We start from the raw sequence: 19,654 nt of genomic DNA, 5'->3' as shown, positions 1-19,654 counted from the left end.
TCACTTTTCACTTTCATGCATTGGAGAAGGAAATGGCAACCCACTCCAGTATTCTTGCCTGGAGGATCCCAGGGATGGCGGAGCCTGGTGGGCTGCCGTCTGTGGGGTCACACAGAGTCGGACACGACTGAAGCGACTTAGCATACCTTTACACACCACCACTGGGGGTCAGGGGCATAAAGCTGAGACCCCCTTACCACTGTTTCTTTTCCTCCGTGTTTCGTAGCTAAACACCTGAACCTCTATTCTGAAGGGCATACTGGGCCCTATGCGGAGAACAGAGAAACTGACAATATTGTTTGGCCTTGAGTAGAGGGAGAAGACTTTCACGTGAAGATACACAAGGTGGAAGCATTGCGTCACTCCCTCCTTTCCCAGTCCGTTTCCTCACCGATGAAATGGGAAGTGCAGACTGAGTTCTCAGGAGGACCTTCCAGTTCTCACTGTCCTTGTCTGGAACTCTCTCCTCTTCCTCTCATCTGGACAAAGCTATGAGGTCCTGCGAGGTACTGACTCCTTCTCCTCTGCTCTCACTCGTCTCCCATCTGCCTGCAGGACAGCTTTTTAAAACTCCGCCCAGTGCCATCTTCTCCCACTGAAGTCCCAAAGTCTAGGATATGTGAGAGGGTAGAGCATGAACACAAATGCTGTGCCATTACTTGTCAACTGGAGGACCATAAGCCATTGCCAACCGCTCCCAGGACTAGCCTCCATGTCTTCAAAACAGGAATAAGGCCTCTAGTGCCCAGCCCGGGGTGAAGATGCATCAGCTAATGTGCTGTGCACATAGGTCCTTGTTATGGACTGAACAGCCCCTGCTCCAAATTCATATGCTGAAGCCCTATCCCCCAGTACCTTAGCGTCCAATCGAATTGCTATCTTCATAGGAAGAGACTAGGACACACACACACCGGGGGTGCATCTGCAGAGGCAGGACCATGTGACGAGGTAGCAAGAAGACAGCCCTCTGCAAGCCAAGGAGAGAGGCCTCAGGAGAAATCAAGTCTTCTGGCGTCCTGATCTTAGACTTCCTGCCCTCAGGAGTGTGATGAAGTAAATTTGTTCGAGCCACCCTGTCTGTGATAATTTGTTATAGCACCTCTGAGCAGATTAATATAGTCCTTAAGAGGCCCTGATTCTTTCTGCCTTTGTGTCAGCTCTGCTTTACACGTGGCAAGTCTTGTTTCCCCTGTTTATAAGTGACTGAAGGGAGGGATCCCGTGGGTGTATCTCTTCCTGTCCCCGGAGGACACAGTTCAATGCCAGGCACAAAGTGTACAAAGTCTGATCTCTTGCCTCACTGTCCACTTCCTGCTTGTAGACAAGGGTGGGGGGACCCAGCTGCCATCCATCAGAGTGCTTCTCAAACTTCAAGTCATGGAATTAATTTAGTGAATCACATGAGCACTTTTCAAAAAAGGCTGACATGGAATAGCAAGAGAATTAGAAAATGCCAGACTGCCTCACAGGCAGGAGGAGGAAACATTATTTTATGAAACTTGCATTCGTTTTTACATATTTGTAAGTAGACAGAAAATAATTACCAACTATTCTAAGTGTTGTGAATTATATTTGTGTCTGGTTACTGCATCGTGGTGTAAAAATGCATTTAATATGAATCACAATCCCCTAAATCTGCAAAAACATGGCCCTCAACCAGTATTGTTCAGTTTCTCTTTGAGTGAGTTTATGACTGGAAAGCCAATCAGCTGTTCAGGGGAGGCCTGGGGTGGTGTAGCAGCAAGGACCTGAGTGGGAGGAGTCACTGTCTAGGCCAGCAGTCACGGAGTCCTGGCCTTGGGTACTTTCCTGTGTCCTAGAGTAAGTGACATGACTTCACTGGGCCCGTTTCCCTATCTGTAAGAGGACTTACAAAACCCCTCACGGGGTTCTATCAGGACTACCAGGAGCCAAGAAACCTGAAGGTACCCACTCACTGATGTAAGAGACAGTTCTTTGATTTCATCATTTTGTTATTTCATCATTTCATTCAGGTCTGTCTGCTCTAGTAGGTGAATTATTTCCTTCCTCTTCCACTGCAGGAGAAAGGAATGTGCTTGCCCCTCACTCCTCAGGAATCCCTGGCTGGAGTGGGCCAGAGTTGAAAGTGTACCCAGAAAAGCATTAAAGAGGCTAAATCCCAAAGTAGACTCCCCGTGGATTTTATGAAGAGAAAATCAAGTTCTGGTGTATTCTCAAAGCAGCTTCCCAAGAGCAGTCAAGGTCCCAAGAAGTCAGGAGGTGGAGCCTCCCATCCTTTGTCTAGGAATTAGAGGCCAGCCGCCACTCCGCTCTGGCTAGGCTCCCAGGGACACTGCCTGCAGGCTCTGAGTCACTATTAGAAGCCGTCCGGGGCCCCTGGGAGAGCAGGAGTGGAACAGCTCTACTTGAGATGGTTTCCTGAACCTGGTGTTCCAACATCCACCTCCCTTAGCCAGGCCACTTCTCTCGGTGACACACCTATCTTTCCTGGGCCAAGGACTGTCTGAAACCCATGCTGCAAACCTGCTTCCAAGCAGGGAGCTTAGACATGAGTGTATCATCTAGAATTCCCAGAGGGTTTGTAACGCAGCAACTGGAACAGGTATAGGTAGCTGACCCGCTACCCTGCTTCCTGCTCCTGCCCTGGGCTCCCCTCTCCAGCCTCAGTGCTGTGTGTCACCATCCTGACCGCCGTACCCTGGTTCAGAACCGAGAGCACTGGATCGAGTCAGGACCTAGCACTGCTTCTGAGGGACCTCACTTTTAAAATAGGTGGGCTGGTGGGGGATGGGGCTGGCATTTGATTTTCTGTAGGAGTCAGATCCTTAAATGTTCTAAAATTCTAGAAAATGAACTAGAAAAGCTAAAATCATACTGCTTTGCTCCCCAGAAAGAATCAGGGATCTGTGTTCCTGGAGACACAGGCAGAGCTTCCAAGCCATCAGACCAGTTTCTGGGATTTGCAATCTGGTTGATGGGGAAGGGGTGGGCAAATTTTGTGCAGCCTGCACCAGCAGAGTGCAGAATCTGGACTGTCCGGGGCATACCAGGGTCTGGGACAAGGTAAGGGGAATGGTCATTGCCCCCCACAGGAGCTGCACTCTGCACCGGAGTGGGGAAACGGGGGGGCTTTTCCTTGGCAGTCTTCTCTAGCCTCTCCCCCTTTGTCTTAACTCAAAGACCTTCTGCCTTATTTCGAAGATATCGTCCAGCACTTATCAGAGGGACCCCCAAACCCCACCCACTCAGATCTGTCTCCAGATCCTTCCTGACACCCTACTCTTCTTGTCCAACTGGTCTTTGAGTCAGGAAGCCAACAAATATTTAGCCTCTCTGGCCTAGAATTTGACTTGGTGAAATTCTCAAAGAGGCCCTCAAATGCTGTTCTCTGTGAAGCCTGCCCTGACCAACACCCTTGCTCCAGCACCTTTCCCCTTTCCCTCACACCAGACACTGTTATTTAATCGTTTATTCCCTCAATGTATATTGAATACTGGCTGCCTACCATCTGCTCTGCTAGGTGCCAGGTTAAGGAGAGCAAAACCACACCCAGCTCCTCCCCTTCAGAGGCTGAGGGCTCTTCTTACACATCCCTTCCTCCGTGCTCCCTTCCCAGCCCCCACTAGCTCTGAGATCAGCTCCCAAGGACAGCACCTGTGTCTTATACATATTTGTCTCTTAACACACAGCAAGTGTCTGTCATCCAGTAGCCTTCAATATATTACAGATAATGTATAAGTGGCCAGAAAGGAAAACTGCTTTATCCCTGAGGCTGGTCCTAACTCTGTTATAGGGACAACAGAAGATGGAGAAAGTAACTAAGGCTAGACACTGGGTTAAATCACATGTTGGTGCTGCTAACCTACAGAGTACAATTTGGCCTTATCACAATTAAAAATGCACTCACTTTTTGACCCAGCAATTCCACTTCTAGGGGCTTATTCCACAGACAGAGGCTCACACATGTGAAATGACACACACACAGTGTTAGTCACAGTAGTATTGTTGGCAGCAGACTGGAAACAACTTTATTTTTTTATGTGCTATTATCTTTAACTAAGTACAAAGACTTTTCCAATCATGTTACATAAAGATCATTTTATCCACTGCTCTGTTTGGCTGCCAGCCTCTTGTCTCTCTCCTCAGCAATGGTAAGGCGAATACCCTTTCCACGGGGAAGAGAGATCCATGGCTTGTTGCCTTTGCCAATAACGAAAATGTTGGAAAGCCGGGTGGCAAAGCTGTTGCCATTGGCATCTTTCACATGAACGACATCAAAAGAACCTGGATGTCTCTCCCGGTTGGTAATCACGCCAATTCTTCCCAGGTTAGCACCACCAGTCACCATGCACAGGTTACCAGTGTCGAACTTGATGAAATCAGTAATCTTGCCGGTCTCCAGATCAATCTGAATGGTGTCATTCACCTTGATGAGGGGATCAGGGTAACGGATGGTGCGAGCATCATGGGTTACCAGATGAGGGATTCCTTTTGTTCCCACGAAGATCTTTCTCACTTTGCACAACTTATACTTGGCCTCCTCAGGTGTAATACGATGAACAGCAAAGCGACCCTTGGTGTCATAGATCAAACGAAAATTCTCTCCAATCTTATCAATGCTGATGACATCCATAAAACCAGCAGGGTAGGTTACATCGGTGCGGACTTTGCCATCGATCTTAATGAAACGCTGCATGCAAATCTTCTTCACTTCATCTCCTGTTAGGGCATACTTAAGTCTGTTTCTTAGGAAAATGATTAGAGGGAGACATTCCCTCAGCTTGTGGGGACCGGTAGATGGACGAGGGGCAAACACGCCGGTCAGCTTATCCAGCATCCAGTGCTTTGGAGCTGCTACACGCTTCAGGTGCTTCTTGGGACCCCGAGCCATAGCTGCACTGCGCACAAAGAGAGGAAAATAACCTGAATATTCACTGATGGGGGCTAATTTCTAAACATTTTTTTAAAAACTGAGGTATAGATGATATACAATATTATGTAAGTTTCAGGTGTACAACACAGTAGCTCACAATTTTTAAAGGTTATATTCCATCTATAGTTATAAAATATTGGGTATAGTCTCTGTTTTACTATACATACCTGTAGCATATTTACATTATAAATAGTAGTTTGTACTTATACCCCTATCTTGCCTCTCCCCTCATGGGACCTAGTTTGATACATTATGTTACCCTACATAAAGCGTAATCCTATGTGGTATATTAAAAAAAATGAGGAAGCGCTGTTTGAATATAAATAGGAAAAACTCTAAGATATACTGTTGAGTTTTAGAAAGTGAGTGTGCAATGTTCATTATTTTTTATGTAAAAAATGGAAAGATGGGGAAAGAATATATTTAAGTATAATGTATTTTACATATGCACATAAGGGCACTTCAGGAGGAGGGTCCACAAGGAACAGGTAACAGTGGGTGCTGTGGGAGGAAAAATAGGCAAATGCAAAATAAGTGGGGAAAAAACCTTTCCATAGTATCCTAATTTTTTTAATACTGTACTATATAAATGTGTTACATATTAAAAAGACAAAAATGAAGTTAATGATAAAGACTTATGGGCAACATGTGGAAATGAGATTAAGATAGGTGGGGAAAAAAGAAAAAAACTGTATTCAGTAGTATCACAATCATGTAAAAAAAATGCATGTTAGGGTTTCCCTGGTGATCTACTAGTTAAGGATTCACCTGCCAATGCAAGGGACATGGGTTCGATCCCTGGTCCCGAAGATCCCACAGCCATGGAGCAGCTAGGCCCGTGCGCCACAACTACTGAGCCCCTAAGCTGCAACGACTGGAAGCCCACGCACCTAGAGCCCGTGCTCTACAATAAGAGAAGCCACCGCAATGAGAAGCTCGAGTACTGCGGTGAAGAATAGCTCCTGTTCACTGCAACTAGAGAAAGTCCACATATAGCAACAAAGACCAAGTACAGCCAAAAACAAACAAGCAAAAACAAATAAATCTTTTTAAAAAATGCATGTTAAAATTTCCATATGCAGAAGGGACATTCTGGGTAATTTTTATTTCCTTTTTATTTGCTAATTTTTCCCATAAATTTCTGTAAATAAACCTATTTATTAGAAAAAAATTAGTAACAAAAACAACATACATACTAACAGAATGGCATATTCAGTATAGCTGCAATTATGAAAAAAAGGCATTTAAAGAAACTGGAGGAAGGGATTTCCCTGGTGATCCAGGGGTTAAGACTGCTTTGCCAATGCAGGCTGTGGGGACTGGATCCCTGGTTGGGGAACTAAGTCCCACATGCCATGTAGTGCAGTTGAAATTTATTTTTTTTTTACAGTGTCTCTTTCTGGGACTTCCCTGATGGCCCAGTGACTTAGATTCCACACTCTCAATGCAGGGGGCCTGGGTTCAATCCCTGGTTAGGGAACTAGATCCCAAACACAGCAACTAAGAGTCCAAATAATGCAACCAAAGATACTGCAGGCCACAAAAGACCAAGTGCAGCCAAATAAATAAATGAATAAATCTTAAAGTGGGCAAAATGTTCACAGTGGTTTTCTCTGGGTGTGAGATATTAGGTAATGTTTAAAATATTACAATATTTTGTATTACTTTCATGATGGATGGATGGAAGGAAGGTAGAAAGGAAGGAAAGCTAGGCAAAGAGAATTATTCAAAATAACAGTTGTGTTGGGGTAGTAAGGTTATGGATCATTTTTGTTGCTTTGTTCAGCTTTCCAAACATTCCATTATTGGTTTTGTTGTTTTATTAGCGGGAATAAAACTCTCACTGCAGCAGAGTGGGATCTACTCCCCGAAGTCCTGCTCATTTGCACTGAAGACTGCTACTGGTGACACATTGCCGAGGAAAAAGGGCGAAACATCAGAGACCTGAAGTCCTTGAACTGACTTAGCTGGCAAACATTTATGAAGCCCTGACTGCTACGTTTGCTGTTGGAGAGTAAAGTATTCTAGGAAAGTATGTATGCTTCATGCAGAGATGGAAGGAGAATTCTTAAGGTCTGAGCAGAAAAGCCTTGTAAGATCAGGCCTTGCAGGCAGCGATCAACTTTGTCAATGGACAAAATTAGGCCTGTGCAAGCAGGGAGTGTAAGATTCATCCATCCAAACACCTCCACTCCAGGACTCAGAGCCCCACTCTCTCTGGCTGCTGGCTGCAGCCATGCATGGTCTCTCCTGTAGCTCTACCACCTTTATATCAAACCCTGGGGCTGATTATCAAAGCTATGGTTATTAGCTATGATTATTAGCCAAAGCTATGGTTTTCCAGTAGTCATGTATGGATGTGAGAGTTGGACAATAAAGAAAGCTGAGCACTGAAAAATGGATGGTTTTGAACTGTGGTGCTGGAGAAGACTCTTGAGAGTCCCTTGGACTGCAAGGAGGTCCAACCAGTCCATTTTAAAGGAAATCTGTCCTGAATATTCACTGGAAGGACTGATGCTGAAGCTGAAGCTCCAATCCTTTGGCCACCTGATGCAAAGAACTGACTCATTTGAAAAGACCCTGATGCTGGGAAAGACTGAAGGTGGGAGAAGGGGCTGACAGAGGATGAGATGGTTGGATGGCATCACCGACTCAATGGACATGAGTTTGAATAAACTCCCGGAGTTGGCGATGGACAGGGAGGCCTGGCGTGCTGCAGTCCATGGGGCTGCAAAGAGTCGGATACACCTGAGCGACTGAACTGAAGGGTTCAACTCTCACTGGTCCTCAAGTGTCTTGCCATGATGAGCACATGTTTACTCATGATCTTGGAGGAAGGACACTGTTTAGTATTACAAAGCAAACAGCTCAAGAAAGGTTTTGGTCATCCTAACTCAGAGACCTGGGTTCTGATTCTGATGTTAACCACCTATGAGACCTTGGACAAGTAACCACCTTTATGAGCCTCAGTCTCATCTGTAAAATGGGGGAAATCTCCATAACAATGAATAATATTTGCCCTGACCACCTCCCAGAGTTTTGGTGATGATCAGGTGATACGGTGTATATAAAAAGCACTTCAGGACTTCCCTGTTGGTCCAGTGCTCAAGAATCCACCTGCCAGTGCAGGTGACACAGGTTTGATCCCTGGTCCGGGAAGGTCCCACATGTTGCAGGGCAATTAAGCCCATGCGCCACAACTACTGAGCCCACGTGCCCTAGAGCCCATGCTCAGCAACGAGAAGCCATCACAATGAGAAGTCCCTGAACTGCAATGAAGACCTAGTGCAACCAAAAATAAATAATTAAAAAAAAAAAATCACTTTAAATGTGTATAGGATATCCAGCTGATTGATACACAACATGCAGTGTATCAAATACAATGGAATACTATTTAATCTTTATGCTAAGTGAAAGAAGCCAGGGGCCACATATCATATGCTTCCACTTACATGAAATATCCAGAACAGGCAAATCCACAAAGACAGAAGGCAGATTAGTGGCTGCTGGTAGCTGGGGGTCAGGAACAAACGGACAGTGACTACTCAATAGGTACAGGGTTTCTTCTGAGGTGAGGAAACTCAGGAACTAGAGAGTGGTGTTGGTTGCACAACATTGTTGAGTGTACTACATGCCATTGAGTTGCATACTTTAAATGGTTAAAATGATTTTATATGTTCTTTACTACAATTTTAAAAACAGTATAAATGATAGTTCAAATCTGAGTTTATTATGATTATTTCTACAATTAATAATCAAAGGCATTAGATGTTCAGAATTTAAGAGTTCTTCATCTGTACTAGGGAAGAGCAAGAAGTGACCAGAAAAAAGAAGGAAATCCCTCTCAGAAAGAGGACAGAGCCCCAGGGACATGAACCCTTGGCCCAGAAGTGTGACCACTGGAGAAAACCAGAATGCCAAGGCCAGGGAAGCACAATGACCTGTTCTCTTATAACCATCTGTGTGGACCCTCCCTTTAATTGGTTGGCTATGTGATTCCTCCAGGAAGATTTAATTCCCAGCCTCTTGCTCCCAAACTGTCTCCCAGCAAGACCAGAAGAGCATGTTCTGGTTCTTGCCCTGAAGGCAAAGGGCAACTTCTCAGACCTAAAGGGGCCGTAACCTGATTTAGCCCCAGGGTGACCTCAGACCCATAAAAGCTGGGTTTCAAAGCTGAAGAGACTCTAAGCTGAAGACTTTTTGATAACAATGGTGTGATGTTTTGATGACAATGTTGTGATATCACTGAGAGCAGCAATTCATTCACAGGACACTCAGAACACTCAGATGTACAAAGACATTATTTTTCTTCCCCTCATTTGTCTCATGAGTCCACACCTCATGGAGCAGGAACTGGGACGGAAGGGGACAACTTTTCCATTAGGCATCTTGGTCTCCTCCATTTCTACTGCACTTAACAGATAAATATTCAGTCACCTCATTAAAATGACCATTTCTCCCTTCTCCTCCTCCCATGTACCTTGGGGAAGGGTCAGTTCTCAGTCTTGTAATCTCTCCTCTCTGCCAAGGTTTCCTAAACTTCTTGGACAAGAGTAACTGGGCGCCGGCTTAAATAAACATCCCTTCAGAGGCTCCTACCTTTGGAGATTCCTAGCCATCAATTTGGGATGTGACCCAGGAAACTGAGTCTTGTTCCCTCTCTCAAGAAATTACAGAAATACTGCTCTGTGCCATATACTAAGTTCTCTGTAGCCTGGATTAAGTAACCTCCTGAATGATCAAGTCCTCCAGGCTGACATAAAGGAGTGGGAGCTTAAAACATTTGTAAAATCATTTCATTTTCCCCATAACCTGGCTTTCAAGATCACTGTCTTACAAGGAGGTCCCCACCATCATAAAAAAAGGGAAACTTGTTAACTGAAGGAGTGCAATGACTTTTTTGTACAAATTTTATCTGTTCCTCTTTTGACACTCCAGAAATCTATTGATTCTGGCCTGAGGAGTCCCAGGGGTCAACATGATTAATACAGCTATGCTTTCAAAAATATATTTTAAAATCCCCATCACTAACAACAATATCTAACATTCATCAAGAACTTACTATGTACAAGGTGGTGTGCTGCACGCACTCATGGTTTATCTTCTTCGATCTTCAAAACAATCTTATATTGTAACTATCCCCAGTTTACAGATAAGGAAACTGGTGTATAGAGGTTAAACAATTTATTCAGGGTCACACTGCTAATAGTGGAAGACAGGATTTGAACTAATGTTTCAGAGAAGGCAATGGCATCCCGCTCCAGTACTCCTGCTTGGCAAATCCCATGGATGGAGGAGCCTGGTGGGCTACAGTCCATGGGGTCGCGAAGAGCTGGACACAACTAAGTGACTTCATTTTCACTTTGGGTAATTCTTAGGGTTCTTTTTAATCACTAAGATACTCCTTTCCTACTTGAGTTTGAGGCCTCTTGGAAACTGGTCCAATCATCCTATTTTACGTGTGTGGAGATCCAGGATGAGAGAGGGAAAGTGACTTGCCCAAGGACATAGTGCTAGACAGCAGCAAGGCTGGGAATGGACCTCAGACCTGGAACTCCTGACCCAGAGCCCCTCCCCTCAGGCTCCATGTCTCTGTTCTGGCATTCGACGAGCCACACACACAGTTCAGTAATTGCCACTGTACAGTGTTGAACCCACCTGAAGAGAGTGAGAGTCTTCAGGGAACTGAGATCTGCCTGATAGTTTAATAATTTCTCTATGTTCTTAAAATGAGAGGGGCCTATCCAAGAGCTTCAATGCTATTTTGCTGTGCATTTTCTGTTCACTGATTTCTAAACTGCACATCTATTGGTTATGTCTCCAAACCATCTATAGTCTTTCTGTTCTTTAGATTTCCAGAAATCTGGTGATTTTTAGAAAAAGGTGTAATCGGTGGCCCCATCAGGGTAGCTCTGGACCCATAAAGGCTTGTTTCACCTTTGCAAGGTGTGAAGCCCTGAGGCAGGGAATTCCTTTGAGGTTGTGAGTAACTGGAGTGAGAAAACTTTTGACCTCTAGCCACAGGATCTTTGTCCCAGCACACTTCACAACCTGGAAGGGGAGCTCTGACTTCCATGTGGAGGAAGAAAGGGAGTTCACACTTACTGAGTGGCTGTGGCACGAGTTAGGTAATTCCCACCCTTGCCCAGCAAGGTGGTGCTATTACTCCCATTTTACAGATAAAAGAAACCAAGGCTCAAAGATGGTAATTTGCCTGAGTTCTCACAGCTTTTATACTAGTTGACCTAGAACTTGAACTGTGTCTATTATACTCTGGGGTCTCTATGAAGGACACCATGGCCCCATCTAGGGTGAAGTGACACCTACAGATGTTATCAGGGCCTGCAGGTCTCACCATCTGTTGCCAGACATAATTCTTCTTCATGCTCTCTCTTCCTGATCCTCCTCTGAGCTGCCAGTTCCTGATTATGTGCTATTCTCATCTGGTCATGCTTATCCCATCTCAGATTTCATTTTCTGGCCAGGAGTTAACAGCCTTAATGAGGAGCTGCTCTAGAGATGTCAGTCACTACATGCCCACCCACTCTTTCTGGGGGACTCCTTACCTCAAAACTGCAGCTGTCTTCCCTGAGATGGACACCTGACCAAAGTTAGTTCAGGTGTAATTAGCCCAGACGCTTGTCCTTTGTGGGACCTTACTTAGCATAGAGGAGCTGTTTTAATCAGATGTTTTTTCAAGAAATGGAAACTGGGCACTGAATCAGTAACAGCACTTGAATTATAAAGATTGAGATTAGAAAGGGGACTACAAAGTGGGGAAAGGTTATGATGAACCACTTCTGAAGTGAGAATATATAATGAGAAAAGAATATAGTACATGTGCAGAGAGTGGTAGAAGTTACAAACATACATATGTCTGTATATATAAAATCTATATTTGTTTATATATTATGTATACATATCTTTTACATATGTAAAAACAGCTGCAGTTTCCATGCTATATAGCAGTTTCTGTTCTTGGGTTCCTATAAGCCCCTGTGTCCCTTCATTAAATCCCCCTTTCCTGAAGTAAATTGAACGGGTTCTTTTTTTCCTTCCTTGAAACCAAAGAAGTTTTGTTTAGAGCAGGAACAAACTTAACATAATTTACAAGGTTTAACTTCCTTAAAATTGGCAAAGGAAACCTCTGGGTTAAGAGCTCCCAGGTGGCTCCAACCAAGCCACATGGAACAACTTTTAAGCTGTGAGTAAAAAGTAGTCACACTGTTTTCCAGTTATATATTGCTGTGAATGATACCATCCCAAACTTAGATAGGGCTTAAAACCATCACTCTTTGGCTTATTAAATTCATAATCTGGATTACTTGCAGGATCAGCAGGGACAGCTTATTTCTGCTCCACCTGGTCTCAACTAGGGTGGCTTGAAGGCTAGGGCTGGACTCACCAGAAAGGTCATTCGCTCACTCACTCATTTATCCATAAGGCTGGAGATTAGTGCTGGCTGCTGAATGGAGCCTCAGCTGGGGTTCTATCAGACACCTACATGGGGCCTTTCCCTGTGGTTTCTCCCCGTCCTCGTGGCATAGTGATTAGGTTCCAAGAACAAGCATTCCGAGAGGTGGAAGCTATATCATATTTTTATAACCTTGGAAGTTACATAGCACCATGGACACACTCAGATTCAAGAGGGGAAAGCCTACATGATGTCAACATGACACAGTAAGAAGAACGTGCTGGATGTACTGTACCATGGTGCTCATTTTCAAAAAATAAAATCTGTCAGATATAGCTAATGAGCTATATATATTAGGAGGATGGAGAAAGCCTGTGACCCGTATTCAGACAAATGCACATTAAATCAACAACAGATTAAGAGCTTCAATAAAACTGCTGCTGCAGCGAGACAGGATTATAATAAGCAGAAAGAAGTATAAAATACAGCTGCTGCTGCTGCTGCTAAGTTGCTTCAGTCGTGTCCGACTCTGTGCGACCCCAGAGATGACAGCCCACCAGGCTCCCCCGCCCCTGGGATTCTTCAGGCAAGAACACTGGAGTGGGTTGCCATTTCCTTCTCCAATGCATGAAAGTGAAAAGTGAAAAGGAAGTCGCTCAGTCGTGTCCGACTCTTAGCAACCCCATGGACTGCAGCCTACCAGGCTCCTACATCCATGGGATTTTCCAGGCAAGAGTACTGGAGTGGGGTGCCACTGCCTTCTCCGATAAAATACAGCATGTGGAAACATTTAATATTGGTGCAAACAGCTTAGAAGACCTCAGTAACTCCTGCCTGGGAGTCTCACTACCTAAAAGCACACGAATGCTGAACTCACCAGTTAAGAAGGGAGGGGGATGGGGTGATATACTTTGGAATGATTTATATCAGAAATCATTAAAATGTTTTGGTTTTTATGTGGATAACTTCAGTAACAGATTAACTTTCTTCTGGGATGTCAGATAAATATCACTACAGTATCCTATAATTATTTTATGCTTTATCTTTCAGTAAGAGCAATAAGAGCAATCTACCTTATAATTCTCTTGGAGATACTCCATTATCTCCTAGCCTTTACTGCTGTGCAAGATAAGTCTGCTGTTACTCTACAGTTCCTTTTTAGGTCATCTGTTTTACTTCCCTGGTTGCATTTAGGATAGGACTTTTTGTCTTTGATGTACTGTATTTGCTTTTACATTTATGTTTACCCGTGGAATTACAAAAATTCTGCTCAGTTAAATATTGTTCTCCAATCTGATGATACATGCTGCATAATAAAGAATTTATCTGGTCTTTGTCCTAGGTTCTGGGAAGGGAGCTTCTGAACCCTTCCTGATTTTCCTGAGATACGGTGTCTCTGTTAACCATGGTGGGGCTCTCAGATCACACCTGAATTTATGTTAATGAGTGACTCAGGATGGGGGCTGGTTACATCAGAAAGACCAATAATGTGATTAAAGGATTGGGGATTTGAGTCATGTGATATTAGCCCAACTTCCTCCAGGAAGAGGAGGGTGGCTGGAGACTGAATTCAGTCAATCATGCACATATAATGAAATCCCAATAAAACTCTGGACACTCAAAGTTTGGTTGAGTCTTCTGGATGAACAGATGAGTGTCCTGTGAAGGTGACACATCCAGATTCCTCAAGGAGGGGCTCGGAAGGCTCATGTTTAGGACTCTCCCAGACCTCCTCCTCTACCTCTCTATTTAGCTGATTTTGACTTGAATCCTTTGTAACAAAACTAATGTATCCTTTGTGACAAAACTAACCATAAAGCCTAGCACTTTCCCAAGTTCTATAAATCATCTTAGCAAATTAAGAAACCTGAAAAGGTCATGGGAACTCCTGAATTTATAGCTCAGAAGCAAGCAGGGCCTGGGAACCCTTGAACCTGCAGCTGGTGTAGGTGGAACAGGGCAGTCTTATTAGGGACTGTACCCTTAACCTATGGAGGCTGCACTAACTCTGGGTTACTGACAGAATTGCACCACAGTATTATACACAGATTTCTTCACTCTGGAGAAATTTCAGTGTTAGACACACATGCTCAGTAAGTACTACACAGGATTATTGAAAAACCTGTAATGATTCCCTATTACCTTTTGTTTCAAGTGGAGAAAACTGTGGTCCCTCTTTCTGACATCAAAGACATGCCACTAACTACAGGAGAATAAAATGTCATACCTTTGATACCAAAATAAAACGGTCTAAAATAGAGGCAGTGTGGTAGATGGCATTACTATTCCTTTAGTGTCAATTATTGGTGCTCTGTGCACATTTCCTCAAATCTCTTTTCAGGTTCTGTTCCCTCTCCTGACTTCTGTGTGACTTTGTTTCTAAGAGCCATGCACCCGTGATTCTTTTTGAAGGACTGGTCCAGGGCTACTGGAACTGCTTCATCCATATTCAGAAAGCAAAAAGTGCCCTTAGAGCAGTCCTTAACTGATGACTCACAGCTGTGGAAATATGAAAGTCCAGCTCTCCTGCCTTGAGTTGGGATAAACTCTGAGGTATAATTTATACCCAGAACCCCCTCTGGATAAGGCTCAGCTCAGGACTTGGCCTGAAATTATACCCTTACTTAGCTTTGCCTCCTTCCCTGTCCTGATCCTCCACTCCTTTTCTGGATTCTCCTAGGAACACTTCCTTAATAGAGCACTCTAATCCTTGACTCAGGGTCTGCTTCTGGGAACCTAACCTAAAACAGTTCCCAGTTATTCACTACCCAGAAGGTTGCCATGTGACTTGCAGTGCCTAGGGAGAGGGGGATTCTATTTCCCAGCCCTCCTGAGTCAAGCTTGGCCACGTGATATGCTTTGACCAATGGAATGTAACAAGGAGTATGCCACATATTACTTGAATCTTAAGAATCACTGCATGGTGCTAGAATTGTTTTTTTTCCTCTGGGGCCAAGATAGGAGCTGCTCCTTCAGCCTGGGTTCCAGAATAAGATGTGTGAAGCAGAATCACATCCGACACATAGGCAACATGTAAAAATGTGAGCAAGAATAAACCGTCTTTATTGTAAAACACTGAAATTTGGAGGTTATTACTATAGACTAACAACGTATATAATACAGTGTAGTTAAAAGCATGTTTTCTTGAGTTAGGATAGCTTGAGGTCAAAGCCAAACTCTGCCACTTACTATCTGCCACTATCTATCTGCCACTTACTATAACCTCAGCCAAGTTACTCAGCCTCTCTAAGCCTCAGTTTCTCCATCTGTAAAATAGGGATAGCAATGATATCTATGCCATAAGGTTGCTGTGGGGATCAAATGAGTTAACACATATAAAGTACTTCAAATAGTGCTGATAAATACTTAACACTAACTAAAGTGAATTATTAATTATGAACTGTGACAGCACATTCCCAAGTTTTCAGTGTTTTCTCCCACAACCACTGAAATTGTTGGTTGCCTCCCCAGCATCCATTCTACTCTTTCCTCAGTCTCAGTTTCTGTTTGGGGATCTATGTGGTTCTGAACCGATTTCACTTGGCCTAAGATAAATCAAACAACCAATAGAGTTCTGCTAAACACATGGACATCACCAGATGGTCAACGCTGAAATCAAATTGTTTATATTCTTTGCAGCCAAAGATGGAGAAGCTCTATACAGTCAACAAAAACAAGACCGGGAGCTGACTGTGGCTCAGATCATGAACTCCTTATTGCCAAATTGAGACTTAAATTGAAGAAAGTTGGGAAAACCACTAGACCAGGTATGACCTAAATCAAATCCCTTATGATTATACAGTGGAAGTGAGAAATAGATTTAAGGGCCTAGATCTGATAGATAGAGTGCCTGATGAACTATGGACTGAGGTTCATGACACTGTACAGGAGACAGGGATCAAGACCATCCCCATGGAAAAGAAATGCAAAAAAGCAAAATGGCTCTCTGGGGAGCCCTTACAAATAGCTGCGAAGAGGAGAGAAGAGAAAAGCAAAGGAGAAAAGGAAAGCTAGAAACATCTGAATGCAGAGTTCCAAAGAATAGCAAGAAGAGATAAGAAAGCCTTCCTCAGCGATCAATGCAAAGAAATAGAGGAAAACAACAGAATGGGAAAGACTAGAGATCTCTTCAAGAAAATCAGAGATACCAAAGAACATTTCATGCAAAGATGGGCTCGATAAAGGACAGAAATGGTATGGACCTAACAGAAGCAGAAGATATTAAGAAGAGGTGGCAAGAATACACAGAAGAACTGTACAAAAAAGAGCTTCACGACCCAGATAATCACGATGGTGTGATCACTCACCTAGAGCCAGATATCCTGGAATGTGAAGTCAAGTGGGCCTTAGAAAGCATCACTACGAACAAAGCTAGTGGAGGTGATGGAATTCCACTTGAGCTATTTCAAATCCTGAAAGATGATGCTGTGAAAGCGCTGCACTCAATATGCCAGCAAATTTGGAAAACTCAGCAGTGGCCACAGGACTGGAAAAGGTCAGTTTTCATTCCAATCCCAAAGAAAGGCAATGCCAAAGAATGCTCAAACTACCGCACAATTGCACTCATCTCACACGCCAGTAAAGTAATGCTCAAAATTCTCCAAGCCAGGCTTCAGCAGTATGTGAACCGTGAACTTCCAGATGTTCAAGCTGGTTTTAGAAAAGGCAGAGGAACCAGAGACCAAATTGCCAACATCTGCTGGATCATGGAAAAAGCAAGGGAGTTCCAGAAAAACATCTATTTCTGCTTTATTGACTATGCCAAAACCTTTGACTGTGTGGATCACAATAAACTGTGGAAAATTCTGAAAGAGATGGGAATACTAGACCACCTGACCTGCCTCTTGAGAAATCTGTATGCAGGTCAGAAAGCAACAGTTAGAACTGGACATGGAACAACAGACTGGTTCCAAATAGGAAAAGGAGTACGTCAAGGCTGTATATTGTCACCCTGCTTATTTAACTTATATGCAGAGTACATCATGAGAAACGCTGGGCTGGAAGAAGCACAAGCTGGAATCAAGATTGCCGGGAGAAATATCAATAACCTCAGATATGCAGATGACACCAGCCTTAGGGCAGAAAGTGAAGAGGAACTAAAAAGCCTCTTGATGAAAGTGAAAGTGGAGAGTGAAAAAGTTGGCTTAAAGCTCAACATTCAGAAAACGAAGATCATGGCATCCGGTCCCATCATTTCATGAGAAACAGATGGGGAAACTGGAAACAGTGTCAGACTTTATATTTTTGGGCTCCAAAATCACTGCAGATGGTGACTGCAGCCATGAAATTAAAAGACGCTTACTCCTTGGAAGGAAAGTTATGACCAACCTAGATAGTATATTCAAAAGCAGAGACATTACTTTGCCAACAAAGGTCTGTCTAGTCAAGGCTATGGTTTTTCCAGTGGTCATGTATGGATGTGAGAGTTGGACTATAAAGAAAGCTGAACACCGAAGAATTGATGCTTTTGAACTGTGGTGTTGAAGAAGACTCTTGAGAGTCCCTTGGACTGCAAGGAGATCCAACCAGTCCATTCTGAAGGAGATCAGCCCTGGGATTTCTTTGGAATGATGCTAAAGCTAAACTCTAGTACTTTGGCCACCTCATGCAAAGAGTTGACTCATTGGAAAAGACTCTGATGCTGGGAGGGATTGGGGGCAGGAGGAGAAGGGGACGAGAGAGGATGAGATGGCTGGATGGCATCACTGACTCGATGGACGTGAGTCTGAGTGAACTCCGGGAGTTGGTGATGGACAGGGAGGCCTGGCCTAAGAGTCGGACACGACTGAGCAACTGAACTGAACTGAAACTGGATCCCAGGAGGGCAAGGAGGGAAGCCAATTTCCATGGTGTAAATATTCCCTCCATGGCCAATTTCAGGCTACCAATGGTTTAACAACTCTCTTGCAAAATCCTTGAATATTTAACAATCACCTGGAGAGCCAGCTCCAGCACACCATATGTCACCTCTCTATCCATAATACGTTAAGTATAAGCTCCTACAATCAGTGAAAATCTCAGGGTTTCTGAAACGCAAAATATAAAAGCTTTCCAAGAATTTCTTGGTGGTCCAGTGGTTAGGATACCCTGCTTCCACTGCAGGCAGTGTGGTTTCGATCCCTGGTCTGGTAACTAAGATCCTGCACGACACACCCCTCCCCCTAGCCGCCCCAAAAGCTTTCTAAAATACATTAGGTTGAACATATGAAACTGCCAACATTTAACTAGTTTTGATCTACATAAAAGGTAATTTCATATGATTCAGCCTAATAGATCAAATACACAGGAAAATATAGCAGAAGAAAGAGAAACAATAAAGGAGGAGGAGGAGGAGGAAGACGCCACCGGAAGCACATCTGAAGAATGACCACGTGGAACTTAAAAACTGATGTTAATCCTTCACTCCACAACGGGTATTAAATATAACTTTGGACAATTACCTTCTTCATTATTTACTTGGACACCCTCTGGGAAGTATCATATTATACCATACGAGCTTATCTAATACCTCAATTCCTCAAACTTCGTTTTCATTGCACTAACCGATGATTCCCTCCCTTTCCAGCAAGTGCGAGAAATTCAGAAAGGTCTGAGGAGGGATTTCTGCTATCTTTCGACAGGTTTCGGGGGAAAGGCACACTATTCGGGGAGTTTCATTATCCCGTGGCCCTTTTTCTCGTCATAAATTCTCTCGCGGCAAGTTTGGGCGTCAGGGGCCTGAGCCGGGATGGCTCCTTTCCTTCTTGGAGCTTGAGGTAACTCACCTGTGCGGTGGGGATTAGAAGGTCCCTCAAAGGCTGGCCGTGACGATTAAAGGAGAAAATAGACGTGCGGGGTATGGCGCTCGGTAGGAGCCGGCGAGTTGGGCGATATAAACTCCACGCTGCTTTCAAAGGGCAGCCCCCAGCAGGCGAGGGAAGAGACGGCTCCGGTAACAGCGCGCGCAACCGCCTCCGCCGCTTCCCCGTGGCCTGCGCGGTGGGCGTGGCCCCGCTTCCCAGAATGCCCCGTAGGCGGGTCCGGAAGTGCGGGCCCGGAAGTGCGAGTCCGGCCCGGGCGAGGTCTTGCAATGGGACCCCCATCCTCCTTCTCACTGCGGAAGTGGCCGCCGTGCCCTTGGCTTCCTGCCACCGCCTAACGTCCACCCCCACACAAGCAATATCTACAGTGGTAACTGCACAGCCGCCACTGATACACCTCCGCGCACAACACCCTCTGGTTTCTGTCCACACAGGAATCACACCGCCATACGTGGAAGAGAGCGCGGCTTCTCGGAGCATGCGCAGAGCACCATGCAATTCATCTACACAGGAACGGCACGTCTG

At 44.4% G+C, this 19,654-nt stretch overlaps 1 protein-coding gene across 2 annotated transcripts; it reads right to left on the bottom strand.

The window, feature by feature from the left end:
• Nucleotides 1-3,982: 3,982 nt before the first annotated feature.
• LOC129645970 (40S ribosomal protein S4, X isoform-like) lies at nucleotides 3,983-19,354 on the bottom strand. Of its 2 annotated transcripts, none has more exons than XM_055571567.1 (2): nucleotides 19,094-19,354; nucleotides 3,983-4,875 (listed from the first exon to the last, which is right to left on the bottom strand). In XM_055571567.1, the coding sequence occupies exon 2, from the start codon at nucleotides 4,871-4,873 to the stop codon at nucleotides 4,082-4,084; it is 792 nt and encodes a 263-aa protein (XP_055427542.1). In that variant the 5' UTR covers nucleotides 4,874-4,875; nucleotides 19,094-19,354; the 3' UTR covers nucleotides 3,983-4,081. The 2 variants fall into 2 exon arrangements, with proteins under 2 accessions (XP_055427542.1, XP_055427541.1); XM_055571566.1 differs by having other exon boundaries at nucleotides 3,983-4,880; nucleotides 19,094-19,352.
• Nucleotides 19,355-19,654: the final 300 nt, after the last annotated feature.

Source organism: Bubalus kerabau, chromosome 3, assembly GCF_029407905.1.
Source record: "Bubalus kerabau isolate K-KA32 ecotype Philippines breed swamp buffalo chromosome 3, PCC_UOA_SB_1v2, whole genome shotgun sequence".
Taxonomy (NCBI): domain Eukaryota; kingdom Metazoa; phylum Chordata; class Mammalia; order Artiodactyla; family Bovidae; genus Bubalus; species Bubalus kerabau.
This window is presented reverse-complemented; position numbering and strand designations above follow the sequence as displayed.